This window comes from Calypte anna, chromosome 1 (genome assembly GCF_003957555.1).
Source record: "Calypte anna isolate BGI_N300 chromosome 1, bCalAnn1_v1.p, whole genome shotgun sequence".
Taxonomy (NCBI): domain Eukaryota; kingdom Metazoa; phylum Chordata; class Aves; order Apodiformes; family Trochilidae; genus Calypte; species Calypte anna.
Genome location: NC_044244.1, coordinates 75,434,695 through 75,452,700, shown reverse-complemented (window position 1 = coordinate 75,452,700; position 18,006 = coordinate 75,434,695). Strand labels below are relative to the sequence as shown.

The 18,006-nt window shown below is 41.2% G+C and overlaps 1 protein-coding gene across 2 annotated transcripts in view; it reads right to left on the bottom strand.

Annotated features, from left to right (window-relative positions):
- The window catches only part of MYH15 (myosin heavy chain 15), a 44,081-nt gene extending 27,364 nt beyond the window's left edge, over positions 1–16,717 (bottom strand). Inside the window, exons 1-16 of one of the 2 annotated variants that reach the window (XM_030469550.1) lie at positions 16,580–16,717; positions 15,383–15,486; positions 14,706–14,849; positions 12,931–13,087; positions 11,499–11,526; positions 10,571–10,664; positions 9,458–9,478; positions 8,799–8,891; positions 7,427–7,490; positions 7,232–7,330; positions 5,321–5,424; positions 4,749–4,887; positions 4,057–4,175; positions 2,822–2,971; positions 1,637–1,807; positions 386–565 (exon numbers count right to left, since the gene is read on the bottom strand). In XM_030469550.1, the coding sequence (XP_030325410.1) occupies positions 386–565; positions 1,637–1,807; positions 2,822–2,971; positions 4,057–4,175; positions 4,749–4,887; positions 5,321–5,424; positions 7,232–7,330; positions 7,427–7,490; positions 8,799–8,891; positions 9,458–9,478; positions 10,571–10,664; positions 11,499–11,526; positions 12,931–13,087; positions 14,706–14,849; positions 15,383–15,486; positions 16,580–16,673 (1,761 nt within the window). In that variant the 5' untranslated portion in view covers positions 16,674–16,717. The remainder of the gene's footprint in view (positions 1–385; positions 566–1,636; positions 1,808–2,821; positions 2,972–4,056; positions 4,176–4,748; positions 4,888–5,320; positions 5,425–7,231; positions 7,331–7,426; positions 7,491–8,798; positions 8,892–9,457; positions 9,479–10,570; positions 10,665–11,498; positions 11,527–12,930; positions 13,088–14,705; positions 14,850–15,382; positions 15,487–16,579) is intronic. The other variant, XM_030469551.1, reaches the window with a different exon arrangement.
- Positions 16,718–18,006: the final 1,289 nt, after the last annotated feature.

Here is an 18,006-nt window from a genome sequence, read left to right as displayed (position 1 = left end):
AAAATATGTTCCCTTATTAGTACCACAAGAGGATAGAAATTCTAATATTCTTTGCTGAAGACATTAGCAGCTACAGGTAAAGAACACAATGGGCATTATTTCTCTTAATAGATACAATATTATCTTAATGTTCAATTATAATTTGAAATTAACAGCATCAGCTAGGTTCCAGCTCTGTTGTGCCGAAGACTTATATCAACTCTAGTCTGATAAAAAAATTCCTTTGTCCCTATCAGATTCTTTCTGCCCATCTGGTCTGAAAATGGAGTTTTTTTTTTTACTCCTCACTGTTCCTTTCTTCCCCTCTTCATCCTTCCTACCCTCCCTAGCAGTGTGTGATGAGCCAAACCAAATACAAAATCTACCAAATAGCAGGGGAACTTACGGAACCGGCATAATGAACAAGTTCAAAGTGAGCTTCATATTTCCTTTTCTTATCTGGCCTGGGCTTCTGTAAGTTAGGTGACTTGCCGAGATGATTGTCATAGAGTTTGGATTTGAATGTCATATCTGTAGCTTTTGGGAACATGCATTCCTCTTCAAGGATAGACAGGATTCCCATTGGCTGTGGGTTTAAAAACATCTTTGTTGGAAAATGCTTAGGCTGCCTGCTTTCAGTAGCTGTGCAGCCTTTAAGTTTGCTCTGGTGGAATTCAGGTCTGCAAAATTTCTCATCCTGAGAAAGAAGACTTTGACTAAAACAGTTGCTACAACTTTGACTATTCAGTATGTCTGAATATAGTCATATAGCCTTAGCAAGCTTTATAATGTCTCCCAGAAAGGGCTTGATTTACCTTTCAAGCCAGCTGAACTAACTCGCATTTCATTATCTGTGTCTCAGGAAATGATGAACTAACTTCCTAGCACTGGACAGATTGTTTGAGGGATTAGGATTATGTGCAGATATCCTACCCCTGGAGAAGAAAGTGATGGAGTAGAAAAGCATTTAATCATCAGCCTTTCTACTCAGGCTGTTCCAAATGTCCTGATGATGCAAGACTCAAGTTTTTGTTTTTCCTCACAGATCAGCAGGCTTAGATGCCATGCCTTAAGAGATGCCAGAAAGAGAGAGAGAGCAAGCGACAGCTGTCCCCACCAGTACTACATTATACTCACAAACAACAGAAAAGGCAAGGCATATCCCATGCTGGGGAAGCAGTGGGAGGGAAGAAATTGTTCCAGGTTAGGAAGAGCATGAAGGACTTTGCACATCAGCATGTAATGCAAGAAACAGGAGCCTCATGGGAACAGGTACAAGGCATATGACAGAAACATGGAATTTGCCAGGAGAAGCTAAGTTAAATTTGATGTTAAGCATACGTGGAATAAAGTAAATGGGAGAACAGTACAGACAGAGCAAAACATAGGTAAAAAGAAAGGAAGCTTGTACAGGCATACAAATGAACAGTTACAGCTTATGGTTACTGATAGCTCTGTCAGGCAAATTTACAGAGGTCAATCCAAGTAGCCACATATACTGGTTTTCCCCTGATTCAGTATTGCCTGTAGAAAGGCAAGAACCTTGTCCTGCTGTTTGTTCTACTCTATTCACTGTGACTCGAGAACATCTCCAAGAAAGCATCATGAATAAAAAGACATGAATTAAGGAAATACACCCTGGCACTCCTATACATACCTTCTCAATTAGGTCAATGCAGGCCTGTAGGTCCATGCCAAAATCAATGAATACCCAATCAATGCCTTCCTTCTTATACTCTTCTTGCTCCAGGACAAACATATGATGATTAAAAAACTGTTGCAGTTTCTCATTAGTGTAATTGATGCAGAGTTGCTCAAAGCTGTTAAACTGCGGAAAGAGAGAAAAAAGCCCTGTTTGCACCACAGTTAACTGCAGTAAGGGCTCAGGGAAACAGCAAGAGGGAAAGCATTTACATCAAAAACCTTCAAAGCAGTAACTGGTTGAGAAACTACTGAGCATAACACCAAAGGCAAAGGAGGGGGCAGTTCAGCAGCAGGCTACTGGCTGCCTCATATGCTGTCTTCTGGAGCATCAGGATGACCAGATTTGCTCAGGTCTCTCAGGATATACATGTCTTTCCTTTAGCAGCATGCAACTGCAGTCCTGTGAAGCAGAGCCAACACACTCTTCGCTTATCTGCATATGGGCAGCAGCATGTAGGGGTATCAGCATTAAGCACTTATCTTCCAGAATGGACTCTGAGAAACAGAGGTTGTGATGTGCTTTTCTCACACATGCTTGTTTAAAACAATGAGAGAGTCATAGAACATCTCGGGTTGGAAGGGGCCTCGAAAGATCATCTGGTCCAGCATTTTGTGGGAGAGAGAGCCTAGATGAGATTGTCTAGCACCCTGTCCAGTTGCACCTTGAAAACCTCCAGCGATGGGTACCCTACTAAGTCCCTTGGGAGGTTGCTACAGTGAATGGTAATTCTCCTTCTAAAAAATTTCTTTCTTATACTGAGATTAAGATATAGCTCTAATGTTATACAAAGGGGGAGAAATCTCATACTTAATAACAACAATTCTTTCTATCAAAGAGAATGAATGGGAACAATACATTCTTCTAGAACACAGCCCAAAGCATGTGAGATGATGTCTGTCTTAAAGATTGCCACCTTCTTCCTCCCCAGGAATTATCATTGTGTCCAGCTGTGCTAAATGCTGAGTGCTTTCTACAATGATTTATGGAAAAAAGCTTGTAAAATTATATACATGACTTGCTTTACAGCCTTCTCAGCACTTTGCCTTCTGTTTATTTAGAAAAAGCAATATTCACCCAAGAGCTAGGGCCTGGTGTTTTTTATGTCCTTCCACCAAGTTTTCACACATTAATACTCACATCAAAGATTTCAAACCCAGCAATATCCAGGACTCCAATGAAGAATTGTCTTGGCAGCTTGGTGTCCAAGGTCTTGTTGATACGGACCACCAGCCATTTGAACATTCTATCATACACTGCCTTAGATAAGGCTCCAACAGCATGCAAAACCTAAAAGATATGTTTCAAAATACAACAGTTTGGAACAGAATTCACAGTGGAACAGTGCACTAGCCTATTTCAATCCTTACTTAGGGTTTAAATGAAATTTCACAATGGTTCTTATAATCACCACCGCATGTTTAACAGGACACACAGCTTCTCCCATTATCCATGTTGACTTCAAATTGTTGTTATGTATAGGTATATATACCTATATATGTTACCTATAGGTATATATGTTATGTATAGCTATATATACCTCTTGGGAAACAGCTGGACATTAAGCTGCAAATATTTTGTTCCCTTACATTATCATGGAAGTTCTATACCAGAAAGCTCATGAGATCATGGCCATAATGTCCAGAACTATTGCCAGAATAAGGGAGATCTGTGCTCAACTTGCTTATTGCCATTTGCTTCTAATATTTGAGGGATGCTACGGCATAAGAAGGTGATAGGAATAATCTGTCAGAAGTCTCTTTTTAGCCCATGTGTGACTACACAACAGGACAGATCTCTCTCTCCTGAAGTTTTCTAGTTTCTGAGCCCCTACCACAGTCTTCAGGCAAAAATATTCGTTGTAACTAAAATGCTGCAGCATCTTCTACAATGCTGCTACAGCTGCAGCAGTGCTAACCCAAGGACTTCTGTTTCCTAAATTAAGAGATAACTTTAAGTGGATATTGCCTTTAGCTGATTGAGGTCACACAGAGCTTAAAATTACATGAATAATGAATGAGTGATGAGTGAATAAATAATCCATGGCTCAACTCTTCTAGGTAACTATTCTCATCCAGCATTAGATAACAGTCCCCATGTGGTTTTACTGCACCTGGTTTCCTTAAGTGACTGCCACTAGCACTTCAGAAAAACAATCCTATCAAAAGCAGCCCTGGCTGCTATTCCTTTGTCAGTCTCTTTAACAGTTTCCTGCACTTTCACTGTCTCTTGCCTCATCTTTGTAGTTATGAAATAAGAACATGTTCTAGAGGCACATTATATTTCTAGCAGCCATCTCTCTGTCTGAGACGTTACAGATAAATCCCCAAGGCCTGTGGGACAGGTATCCAAACATCCTGAAAGCTCATCCTTACCTGTTCAACACTTTGACCTTTGGTCACATACTCGTTGCCAACTTTCACTCTAGGGTGTAGTAAACCCTTAATCAAATCAGAGGAGTTGATTCCCATTAGATAGGCAGCTTTATCGGCACCTGATCAAGAGAAAAGAAGCTTCAACTGCCCTTGAATTTATACAGAGAAGCATGCTTAGCCAAGAAAAAAATGCTAAGTGCATTTCCAACAGAAACTGAGTAATGGCCTTGATCTGCTAATGATTAGGTCGGTGTGCCTGTGCTTTGTGGTAGAGAAACTCATCCATCTACCTCGGATTTGTATTGCTGCAAGAATCACACTTGAGAAACTCTTTCTGTATAGGGAAAATAGCATATCTCCAAAGTGGTTGTAGACAGCTTCAGGCGCAAGAGGGAGAAAAGAAGAAGCCATGCAAGAGAAAGCTAAGGCAACAAATTTTTATGACCACTTTGTTGAAATGGTGACAAAAGTTGAATTTCATTGGGTTACTCTGACTGTGTCTATTCCCCTTCTGCTAAGTAAGGTTACTGACCACTGAACAAGCCACTGCTATAAAGAACAGCACTCTTGGATGAAAAGGAATTACATTGTGCAAGATCAAAGTAAACAGGTTGCTTCTTCCTCAACACAGTGCACGCATGATACATTTCAGACTTTTGCTGGCAAGGTGTAATTTTAAGTGTTAGTCTTACTTTCAGTGCCATCAGCCTCTGCCTGCTCTTCTCTGGGTCTTTGTTTGAACTTCATATTCCCAAAGTGCATGATAGCACCTGTGAGCTTGTAGGAACTGAACTTCTCATCTGGCACAAACCCCAAGATGTCCATGGCTTGCTATGAAAAGTAAACACAGTTATTTTGTCACTTCCCTATTCAAAAGCAATGCCATTTTGCAGCCTCCCACTCTGCCTTTGCATAGCAGATATTAGTAACCTGCCAAGGGGTGTTATCTCACAAAGCACTTTCAGAAACCCCCTAGAGACACAGCAGTGGCTGGGGAGTAAAAGGAGAGCTCCATTTATCTAGAATTTTATGTACCAAAATTATAAGAACATGAGCCCCCAGGCATTACATGGAAAAAGGCCAGATTCAAAAGTGTAATAATTTATCAGGACTCCTGCTTCATAGTATAAATACAATTGAGACCTGTTTCTACTTTCATTTTAGTCCAATAGTTTCAGTGACAGAAGTTAGGATTCTGCCAGCACTTTTCCTTCCCACCTGCGCCTATTTTATGAAGCACAAAGTGAAATCAACATGAGCTTACATCCGTTGCCAGCAATTCTTCTCCATCATCCAGATTGTCCACTGTAACCACTCCTTGTGAACAGAAGTGGTAGTCGTAGGGGTTGGTAGATACCAGGAGCATATCTGTAAAAGAACTGCCAAGGTCAAAACTGCTATCCATTCAGGATATGTATATATATGAAAAAAGGAGATCAGAAGATCACCTCTTACATTCATTTGTCTCTGCACAACTGTGTATGAAATTTAGTTGAGGGTTTTTTTGGGTTTTGGGGATTTTTTTTTTTTGCTTGTTTGTTTTTGTTTTTTTCCTAACAACATTCTTATTTTACTATTCTACTCTGAAGACCAAGATGTAGAGAAAATGAGAATAAAAAGTCTGGGAATACTGCCCAGACATCTATTAAGCATGTTTTCCTGTATACTGACTTCATCTTCTTCCCTATAGCCCTACTTTCTGCCTTGCATGCCTGTAGGGGAAAAAATCCCATCTAAGTACGGAGAATAAAATATTTTGGTATTATCCAAGATGGTTCCCCTCTTTTATAACAGATTCAAAAAATAGCAACTTCTCTTTGCAGAATAGCAACTCTTTATAGCAGCTCTTTGCAGAAGACACTTGGCTCTTGAGGACCAGAAGTCCAGCCAAGGTTTGGTCTAGATTTCAACTTTTTATATACATACACATATACCTATGTGTTTAAATATGTATGTAAGTGCAAGTATATATGTCTAAAAATATATGTGTATATAAAATCCTATTCTCCATAATTCTGTTACTTTGCTGTGAAGTCTTTATGTTGTGTATAAATTTATCTACATTTAAACATTTCCATGATTATAACGCTCTATATTTATATGTATCTACATTTAGATATGTATGTATCTATGGTATGTATGTATCACATACATCTCTTGTCTTCAAAACAAAAGTCCCTATTGGTTTCAGCCTCTTCAAGAGCCTGCAGACTTGCTTCTGCTGGCCAGAAAGGTGTGTGATGCTGTGAAACATGCAGATAGTTTATGAGAAAGAGCATATTTTCATAGCACGGGGACTCACACAGAAATCTTAGTGCAAAGCTTCCTTGAACCCTTTCCCATAATAGTAATTAATTAGGCCCAGTAAATGCTAAGAGGGTTAGGGACTTGACCACACACTGTCAGGAAAATCAGACTGCAAAACAGACTATGATTGCTATGGCTTAACAGCAGTTTAGTGCAGAAGTAAAGTGACTCTTCAATGTATTTTATAAAATGTGTTTCTTCAGAGCACAAAGTCAACAAAACACATCACTTAAGTAACGAGTGAAGGTTTCACTCAAAGCACTGCGGGAGATGAGGGCAGAGAGGCTTCATCCACTTTTTGCTCTTCTCCAGCAGATCTACAGGTCTGAATTCAGCCAGGGAAAATTTGAAAGGGGTAATCACCCCTTCACACAGTCATCTTTGCACGATGCATTCTAGGATGCTGGTTTGGGCACTTGAGGCAGAAAGAGGGAGCTAACTTTTCTTCGTGGATCTATAAGCAAATCTCCTTGCATGTGAAAATCTGCATTATTAAAGTTTTATCACCACAAATGCTTGGGGAGGCATAGCACTTTCCAGATGTTTTGAGACCTTGGATTACACAAATTCAGTGTGACATTTTTTTTGCCTTTCTTCTGCTAGGCTTTAAAAGTCCTGTCTGAGCCTTATGCCCCTAGACTAATCTGTAGTATCCCTTCACTTTAGAGGGTCCCTGCATCAGTAGGTCACAGAAAAATGGTCTCTGTTGCTGCCATTGAAACACCACCACCAAAAAAGTATAAATACAGTTTCCAGTGGAAACGTGAAGGCCTTTCTGCACGTGGGTTTGGTCCCTGCCCCCTCCTCATTCACTCTCTATTCCACAGAAGGTTGGTTCCTAAAAGCTGTAAATGCTCATAATACTTACCCAGTAGCTCTGGTTTCTTTCCTGACAGGATCTGGTAGAAGATGTGATAGTCTCTTTCACCTGGCTGCTGGAAAATCACTCGGGATTTCTCCAGTAAATCTAGTCACACAAAGGAAAACATTCAGTGAGAAAGGTTCTCCAAGCTTTCAGATGAGCAACCGTATTTTTTTAAAAAGGAGAGAGTTTGCTGCTTACAAATCTCAATATCAGCAGATGACAGCTTGCCCGTGGTTCCAAAATGGATGCGGATGAATTTACCCTAATTCACACAGAAGAATATTCTAATTAGTGCATATAGTATACACAGAGGGAAACAAAGGGTGCTGTTTGAAGGCAATCATTTGGCTGAAAAAAATCAGTTTATGCTAACTCCTTGGCTATGCACAGGCAGATTTTCGACGAGAAATATCAAACAATGTTACTACGCTTTCCCAAGCTGAAATCTATACATACAGCTATGTAATCAGCTTGTGGGGAAAGGATAACAGTGTACTTATCTGCCAGGCTAAGACAGGGAAATGCCCATAGCTTCTAGTTTCACAATGAAGGTTTACTATAATGCAGGATTCAGAGCAATAAGCCTGGGCATGAGACACAAAGGCTCCTTTTTTGACTCCTCTTCATTTGCACTTACGTGCACCTACTTCAGAAGGGGATTGTGATTTTGTGCTGTTTTGTGCATTAAATTTGCATCTTCACCTTCCTCCCCCCACTTAATAAAAATTGAGTAGTTTTAATTTAATTTATAATATTAAAATACATCAACTTTAAGAATAATTTATTTCCATTCCAACTGGCAAACTCCTTATACAACTGTGTAGCTTTCCACAGATACTTACAACCTCTGACCCCCTCCACCCCTTCCAATTCTATTTTTAACTGGATTTGTTAGGAAGCACAGGCCACAAACTCAGGCTGTCATCCTCATGCCATTTGGTTTGGACATCTGAGCCAATGTCAAACAGATGTGGCAGAAGCAGAGCTCCCAAGGAGATCGCTCTCCTGCAAATTTAATAGGAATGAGGAGAAGCCCAAAGTTTTATGAGCACTGATGGACAAGCAAGGGCAGCTTACTCAGGCTAAAATGCAGATGGTGTGGATTGAAGGTAGATGCATGAGTCTGCAGAGGGGGAAGATGTGTGAGGCAGCAGGGACTGAGGTTTATTTTTGACACTTGGTGACAAAGTAGAGATTTTATAGTGGAAAACGTGGTAAGAAAATAAGGCTATGAAGCAGAGACATTCCTGGAGAAGATCTGTCACTGCTCTTCAAGGGTTTCATGAAGGTAGGCTTTGCTTGCTGCCTGATCATGTACAGTTCAAAGAATTCTTCAGGGAGGATCTGTTTTTTTTTGTTTTGTTTTGTTTTGTTTCTTTTTTATCTTTAATCCTCTCAGTAGTTTTTCCTGGTTAGATCCTACTTTGTTGTTCTTCCACTGTGGAAGAACATGGAAGTCAAACCATTTTAGTGTACCAAAGAAGATGCCATTTTTGAAGGGATTATTACGGAGATGTTCTTAACTGTCCATTGTTGAAAAGAGAACCATTATGTTATGTTACAGACTTACAAAACGTGAGGAGTTGTCGTTTCTCAGGGTTTTGGCATTTCCAAAAGCTTCTAGGGCTGGGTTTGCTTGAATGATTTGATCCTCCAAGTTTCCCTAGGAAGCAAGGTTGAAATACTATTGAGAAACCTGCAGGCTACAAACTCAACTATAAACTCTAACTCAGCTATGTAGTCACTTAGAGAGAGAGGGCTCCATAGCACAGTGTGGATGGCATAACAGCAAAGTTGCCAGTCCAGGATGAGTGTTTAAAGGCCTCACACATTCTGCTGCACGCTACGGTTTTGCTTTGTAGATTTGATATTTTCTGCCATCTGCACACAGAAGAAATCACCATATCTTCCCATGTGCTGTGAAGCATGTGGGGAGGTCCAAAAGAATGTGCGTAGGAGAGGGGCTATTGAAGACAGTGACAAGTACTAAAATGTATTTGATTTGAAAGCATTCAGAGCTTGTAATATCTGGGATTTTGGGGGAAAAGCATTAACTGTCACTCATACAAACTTTAGTTTGCTGGAGCAAACTGCCTTAACAGTCTGGGCTCCAGAGATACTTCATCAAGGGAACCTCACAAAGTGAAATGCTAAGGTTTGTGATGCGGGTGGGCAGAGCCCAGAACCATTTTCACATGGAAAAGATTAATAGCAAAGCTGATAACTTACCCCAGTTTTGGTAGCTGGTTGCTGTCAAAAGAGGAATACGATGGAGGAAAAAAAAAAGGGGGGGAGAAGAAAAGATAAATATTAGCAAGGTTAGATGTCTAGTGGGTACCAACACACTAGCAGGACTTCTTGAAGTCTTCCTTCAAAAAGCATGTGTGACTGTTCCTTTGAATTCACCACACATCACAAAATAGCTAAGTGCTGTTCCTACCTAGCAACCTGCTTTAACCTCTTCTGACTTCTGCTCTAAACATCTACCTGGGTTTTGCTTCTGGAGCACCAACTTCATTGCATGCAGAAAGCTGGCTCTGCACCACTCAGTTATTTGTTAAGAGATCATTGCAGGCCTCAGATGAATGCATATTAGATTTTGATGATGTGTACAGAATCCAAGCCTGGTTGAAATTTTGGCTTTGTAAATACAGTTCATAGGAATCAGTTAATTCACCATAGAAGAGTGCTGAGCCTTCAAGCACAATGAATGAGTAGTGAACAAGCTCATAGCAACACAAGATAGAAAGCAGCATAAATACAGTATTCATTGTAACCTTAGCACTTATAAGCAGAACAGCACTCATCTAAAGAGAAATACAGAAAAGCTGACTGGAAAATGTCTTGCATTTAAAAAAAAAATCCTTTCTGGGGCAACAAAAAAGCTTTTAACAAAACAGTCATTTTGATGAGAAATGATAATCCTAGTCCTTTTGAAAACTGTTTTCCATGTGAAAAAAAAATCAGTTTTCTTAATTTTCACAGTCTCCCCATCTTTTGACAGGCTTTGACACAATCAGAAGCATAGTTAAGACACACAAAACCTAAAACTCCTAGCAAAAAGCAGCAGCAACAATAGGCAGCTGTTCAGAACCAGGAGTGTTTTTTTCTAATCTGTCTGGAATTTGGCAAGTTCAGGTGAGCATTGCTTGTCTACCCTCAGAACAGCATGTTCTAAGCAATGCCAGGTAGAAGCATCTTCTCCCGACAGTTTCTTTTCTTGGCCATGCCTGTTGAGGTCTAGCACATGGCTTAGCGTTCAGCAGGCAGACTTGTGGGGCTGGTCATACACAAGAGAAAAACCTTGGGAGTCTAAAACAAAACAGCCACCAGCAGACTTACATTCTTTTTGCCAGGTTCACCCAGGGCTGCCACTGTGGCGAAGTACTGGATGACACGTTTCGTGTTGACAGTCTTGCCAGCACCAGATTCTCCACTGAAGGAAGGAGAAAGGCAACACAGGTGATGCTCAAGCAGCTGTAGCTCATCCTCTCACACCCCCGCCCCTCCCTACACACCAGCTCTTCTTGGGATCATGGGCTCTGATTTCTGTCTCTTGGTGTCTGGCCAGTGGAAATCACATTAAAACGACTGAATGAAGAGGTGAACCCCTACAATAACAGCAACTAATTCTTCACATGCTCAGAAATCTCATGCAAACCTATGCTATACAGTTTTTCCTTTGAGGGCATGAAGTTCTAGTAGAAGCATCTGAACTGAGGATCTGAGGTATACCCATATGCAGCTAACAAGTTAGAAAACATACAGAAAAGCTGCAGTAATTTGCCAGCGTTATCTAGGAGCACATGTGAACTTGGTAGAGAGACACCCAACACTCCATCTTTCATGCCATGTCTGCTAGTAAATGCCTTTTCTGCCTTGGTCATCTCCCTCTTGAGGCAGGCAACATTCTTAAATATAATTTGCAGCAAGAGCAACCACATTGTAAAGAAGTCTTGTGTCCAAAGAGGGCAACCACTACCAGGCTAACCCTGGAAGACCTGCCCACTGAGTTGGTTTCATGCCTACTTGGAATAAATACCAGATAGAGCATAGAAACACAACAGCCTTCATCAAACCCTTAGCTACTCCGTTTCCATGGGAGTCAAGACAGCCATGAAGTGGCTAAATTGCCAATTCTTTGGCTTAGATCAAGTTCCAGGCAATTGAGCTGAGCTTTCAGGAGCCAACTCATATTTTAGTAGGATTTTTCTCTTCTGAGTTTTTACCAGCAACAGAGCTTCAAATCAGTCAAAAAAGAAGCACTTACGTGATCAGCATAGACTGATTCTCCCGGTCTGTGGAGGGGAAAAAAGAAAAAAAAAGGAGACAAACTTAGTAGGTTGTACAAATTACTTATTATAACTGCAAATGAGTACCAACTATTACAGAATTAGTCCTGCAAGGTCATGAGAGAGTCACATAAAGCAGAGATGGAAAGATAAAAACCAGTATCACCCAGTCCATCTTCCAGGAGTGCAAAGTCTAGCACTGCCCTGAATTCTCCTCTGTTTTGTTCAAGTTGATATTAAAGACCTGCCAGCTGTGCACATTCACCCTCTGTCTTGGAAACTGTAATAAGGAAAGTAATTTCCTGTCATCAAAAGGTTTCTTTTCTTACTCCTGAGTGGGTCTTTGCTCACATTTGACCCTTTTGCTCTTGAAATACTAGACCAACCCAAGTAATTTTGTGGTTCTTTCACAGGCAGTTCCTTACTATGCAAACAAACCCTTCACTTGGCTATGCTGCTGAAATGAAGTTTTTTAGTGTCCTCACTGTTAATGGCCTGACCAGAGCACTTAGAAACGTTAATATATTATTAAAGAAGTTCAGTAAGTGCTAAATCACAGCGGTTTCCCAAGCTGTTGAGCCTAAATTCTTCTTTTCTTTTCCAATTGCAGTCATTGTGGCAGTGTACATATTGGGCAATAAGACCATATTTCACTCTTATGTGATAGAAGAGCATCTCTTTGCAACCACACTTGCATCCCCTCTGCCCAACACCTTCTGTCCCCTCACACCTGTGGCACTTTTCATCTTATTAAAACCAGATAACAGCAAGATGTTTTTTCCAAGTCTCTAGGATCTACCCTGCCACCCCTCAGGACCTTGTGTGAACAACGTCACTGCTGCCCTCTGCTGATAAACTCTTTTTTTCCGGGGTGATCAGGGTGAGAGAATTTCACAGGAAAAAATGGAGTGAGTTGCCCAGACCCACAGCATCCAGTGCAACACAGACCCATGGCAGGTTTGTGCAAGTGATGTGAGCACAGCACCCTTGCTAGCTGGCCTTTACCAACCTCTGAATGCATACGTCTTGTAAGTGTTGGAATACTGAGCATAAACTGATAGAAAGTTTTATTTTTGAGGCTGGGAAAATACGTACAGACCTTTGGGTCATGGCCCCATTTCCTTTACAAACAAATAGATTGACCCGGTTCAGACTGATAAATTTGTGTGCGTTACAGATAATCCATGTATAGAATTGACTCTTACTAGAAATGCCACAGTCAGAGGAGTTTAGAAACAAACAGACAAAATCAAAGAAAAAAAAAATACAAAGAATGCCAAGCCCCCGTTGCTTGTAGGGTATTTGCACACTTATTGCACGCTGCAAAACCTCTCACAAACTTCCACCTGGTACCAATCTCTTTGGCTAAATAAAGCAAAACTAAATTAGAAGGCAAAGAGTGCCACTTACTACGCAGCATATCGTGATAGGCGTTATCAGCGATGGAGAAGATGTGGGGAGGAGCCTCCGAGCGCCTCTTGCCTTTGTAGGCAGCAACAACCTCGGACTTGTAGACAGGCAGCCACTTGTAGGGGTTTATAGTCACGCAGAATAAACCGGAATAGGTCTAAAGAGGGACACAAAACAGAAGTGAGAAAGACTGTTCAAGAATTAAGGAAAAAAAGTCTTAGTTAACCAAGCAGGACCTGGTGTTTCCAGTTTCTGATTTGAGTTTGGATTCTGCCTTGAATTTCAGCCTTTGATCTGCTTTTCTAAAGCTACTGGTCTGCTAAGTGATTTTGTATTGGCAGCTAATATCAAAGCTACAGATATTAAGCAGTTTTCCAAAGGAAAATTTCAGCAGAAGGAGCAGCAAGTAAACCTATCCCTTTTCTCTGCCTTGCTACTCTAGGAGAGTTTTTTTCTCTTGAAAACAGGCAGTATGAAGGAAATAAAAGCTATAGTTTTCTTGTTGGGTCTTGGTTCTTAGGAAGAGAAACAATCTTCCATTATTAATTTGATGTGAGTACCTTGGAACAATTTCTGGTGGGCATTCAAGGAGAAAATAACTCATTTTTCCCCAAAGCTGTGGTGGAGAAACACAGTTAGTAAAAATCTATTTTTATGGTTGCCCTTTGGACTATACATCAGTCAGCTGGGGCCTGGTCATTGTGAGGAAGAATGAGTTTTCAGTTGTAACCCCACAGAATAATACCCCCTGGTAAGTTCTCAGGTACTTGGTTAAGGTTGAAGCAAAAATCTTCAAAGAAACCCATTTATTACACAAGCACTAGATTAATGACCTCAATTACATTCTAAAAGCTTCAGGTGAAATTCAGGTGTCTTCCCATAAAAAAAAAAGCACTAGAACCTGCTCTAGAGTGGGCTTAGCATGAGTCCTCAGTCCTGTTTGCTACAAGGAAGAGAAAAACCTCAACCAGTAAATAGATGACTAACAGGCAAGATGACTAATTTAATTTTCTACCTACACTGATAGACAAGCAAAGCCATGCCTTAGGCCATACATGTCTATTAGAGAAATGCAGAAGATGTTTCACAACCAGAATTTAAGTGGGAAAAAGCTGGATTTGCTCCTCTGGTGAACAGCAAAACCCAGAATAGGGGTTGGCTAGAAAATCTATAGATTCCCCTGACTGATTTCAGACACAATTGAATGCAATAGAGTGCAAAAAATTGCTACTGAAGCTTGTTCTGGTGTTGGTAGAAACTCTGTTAATGATGCCATGGGGAAGATAGAGAGCAGAAAAGGCCAGAGTGAAAAAAGACAGATGTCAGCACCAAAAATTAAGGGAATTAAAGTACTGGGCTAAAGATAGAAAGGCTCATACTTAAAAGAAGTTATGTGTGTGCTCTAAGCTTGTGGCATTGTTTCTTAACAAGGAAATCTCCATGTCTGGTATTGACATGGATTGCTGTTAGGAGAGAAAAAATAAACTAGGTCTCCCCAATGCCTTGACTGCTGAAAATAGGTACTGTGAAAGCCCCCTCCTAGGCAAGTATGCAAAACCAAAGAACTGGACACCATCTCATTCATTCAGTTTTGGCTGCCTGTATTCACACACAAATCAGCTCCAAGCAACTTCTTTCCTGACAAGATGAGCAAGACCCTCAGTTTTGTGACTTATCAAAGGTGCAAGGCAAATACGAAGAACACAACCCTTTGAAACATGAAATCTGCACTTGAAATGCAGATTTCTAAACATAGTCTTGCAGCAACCCCTTACGTAGATCATCCAGTTGCAGTAGCGCTTCCTCAGATTATACAGCACAGACGCCTCGTTCAGGTGGGTCAGCATAGCCATGTCCTCGATCATGTCAAATTTGGGAGGGTTCATTGACTGCACATCATCTTCTTTTATAGTCAAGGTCTGCAAAGACAAATAAATTCAGCAACACCAGAAAACACTAAGATTTTCTGTGGCTTCACAAACCTTACAGGAGAATTATTATTTTTTCACTGTGGTGGGAAGTCTTTTAGCTCAAACCCAGGCTCTGTACATAATATGGTTTATTTTTGTGGTTATCGGGAAAATGGGGGAAGGGAAAGATGACAAAAATAAGGGGTGCAGTGGTATAGCTGCAAAAGGAGCCATGGGATTTAGCTACAGCCTGGGCTTTTGCCTCTGGGGCCCAAACCAGAGCTGGCTGGTTGCATGCCTTTACTCACAGACCCCCCGCAGCTGTTCAGTGACTGATGCTCGCTTACCCACCACCACAGTGCTGGGTTTATTTTCCCCTTGTTTTTTTTATGTATCATCCTGACACAGCATCAGTTACTGGGGCTTTCCATTCACAGCCCGTTTCACAAAGCAAGCAACTGAGCTTAAACCAGGACAGGTAATTTCTGGAACTTGCTGCTCCATCTTTGTTAGTCTCAGGCAAGACAAAACTAGTTTTGTACCCTTCCATCTGACGTCTGCACGGTCACTTTTCCGTCGCTGCTTTCTGTAATTTCAGCTTCAACATAAGCTACTTTGTCATCAGGAACCCAACATTTCTTCTTCCCTGTGGAATTAAGGAGATCGAGGGTTGACAGCCTTGTGTCGAACAGTAACACCATACCTAGATAAGCCAGATTGCTGAGTGACTTTTTCTGCACAAGTGACACAAAACCTCTGGGACGGCAGCAGATCTGCTGTGCTGGAGAGCTGCCTGCCAAAGCGGGAAGCTTAGGGCTCCCAAATGTTGTCTGCCCTTTGAAACTACCACTTGGTTTCCTCGAGATCCTTCCAGCACAAGGTGTCAAAATATTTCACAAATGCTGGCTAAGCCTCAGCCTCCACGGGAAATCCATAGTCATTATCACCAGTGTGCAGATGGAGGCACTGAGATCTGAGCCCAAATTAAGGCATTTGCTTAAAAGTCACACAGAAAAATGACATCTGAGCAAGGAATTCAGCCCACATTATTTGCCTGCCAGCTACCAGATTTAACCTTATTCCTGCACATTCTTCTGAGGCTGGTCTTGAAAAACAGCAGTATTAGTAACTCATAATGAGCATGTGGCTTTGTCAGGTTTGGAGTAGCTGCACTTGACTTTAAGCCCATAGTTACAGCAGCTATTGTGAATAGGAAAATGCCATGGCTATTGGTGTATTTATATTTACTACTACACTGCAGGACTCATATAAATCAATTTAATGAAGAATAAATTATGGGAAACCAAAAGCTCACATCAGATTGTCATGCAGCCTGCAAATCCAACAGATGTACAGGCACAACATAACGAGCCATCTAGTCAGGCCACAGAACCTCTCTTGTTACAGGAACATCAGCGCGGGGCATTTCTCTTTCAAACAGACAAAGAAGTGATCCCCCCTCTAGCAGATCAGTACAAATAGACCTTACTTCTAAATCTAGTTGATTACTTAATTACCATAAAGTGATAAATCATTTCACTTTAGTAGTACCCAGGTGTTTTTAACAGCTTTGCAAAATAAAGAAACCAGAGCTTTGGTGAACCAGCTACCTCAAACAGCAGGGACAATGGATGCATTGCGTCCTCCTTTGCTCTGGATTGCCACAGCTGCATCTGCATATAACCCTTATCTATCCCTCCTAACCAGGCACTGGCAGCATAAAGGGCACTGCAACTTACCATCAAATGCGACAGTCTGTACCTTCATCAGCTCCTCGGCGCTCTTTCGGAGGAAGGGAGCAGCCTCCCCAAACTCAGACATATCCATCATCATCTTGGCAAGAGTTTAAGGTGGAACAGCTCAAGGAGGAAAAAAGAATGGGACCTGGCCTGCCAAATATAGGGAGCAATTTAAAAAAAAAAAAAAAAAAATTGATTTCATGGACAATCCAGAGATATATAAAACACTGTGGTAGGTGGCTAATCAAAGTGATGATCAATTTGAAATGCAAATACATACCACAGATTTGGGACTACACTGCACCCTCAGTTAAACCCTTCCCTGGTTTAGCTTATTTAAAGCCAGCCAGATCCTGTGTGGTTTAAAACCTCAGCATGGGTCACCGTTATCTCCATGGGACAATTTAATCTCTTTTTGTGGCACGAATGGTGCTTAAGAGCAGGAGATAAAATGGGACCACTTGAAGCTGTGATTTTAAAACCACTCAGCAAGTGCCTGTTCTGGCCCCTTTGAAATTTGCCTGGAGCAAGCTAATGCTCTCCTTGGGGCCACGCCATTCAGTCACTTCCAGCATCATCTTAGGAAGGTGTTTTCTGGGAATTATGGAGCAAGACTTGACTGCTGCAAACTGAGAACTGCTGCAAGGGTGTGTGTTACACCATTAGTGCAGCTCCAGGAATGCGTGCCCAGCCTCACGCTGGAGAAACCCAGCTGAAAACAGCCCTGCTACCTGCAGCATACTCCTTTGACAGCACAAATTAGCATGTTAGAAAAAAACTAGGATTCACAGGGCTTAGCAGGATCCTTTGCTGATTCAACTTCCCAAGTTGCTGGTACCCCTAAATTCACCAGCTTGGGTACCCCCTGCAGCAAGGCAGGGCAGAGGGCAAGGGTATCTGCAGCACCGGTGCAAGGGCTTCAGAGTTTTTTAGATTGATTTGAGCTTACTAGTTCAGCTTCAGCTTGTTTTCTCAAATGACAAGGCAGTGGTATTTAGGAGCCCTTTGAAAGGAAGGACAGAGGACATAGGTAAAAGTGAGACCAATTTGCTGGGTTTGTACTGCCAAGTAATTAATTTGATTGTCACATGCTCTCCAAAGTGGTTATACAGATATGGTTTTTGTTTTACTTTCTTTACACATACACATGAAAAAATACTCACACACACAAGCATATAAAGCACTCAAGGTGCTGTCCAGAAAACATCTAAAAAGTTCCAGTGCTAAAATGTGTACACATACATGCAAACACTTTCAGAATTTCAAGGTTTTTTTTTTCTGTAAACTCAAGGCACCATTTGATCTCTGTTCAAAGCTGTACAAGTGACCCTCAGATGTTACTTCTTCCCTCATCTTATTTACTGTGCAATATCTAGAGCAGCTGGACAAATTTTCAAGATCCCTACCAAGACAGACACAGCAGTCTT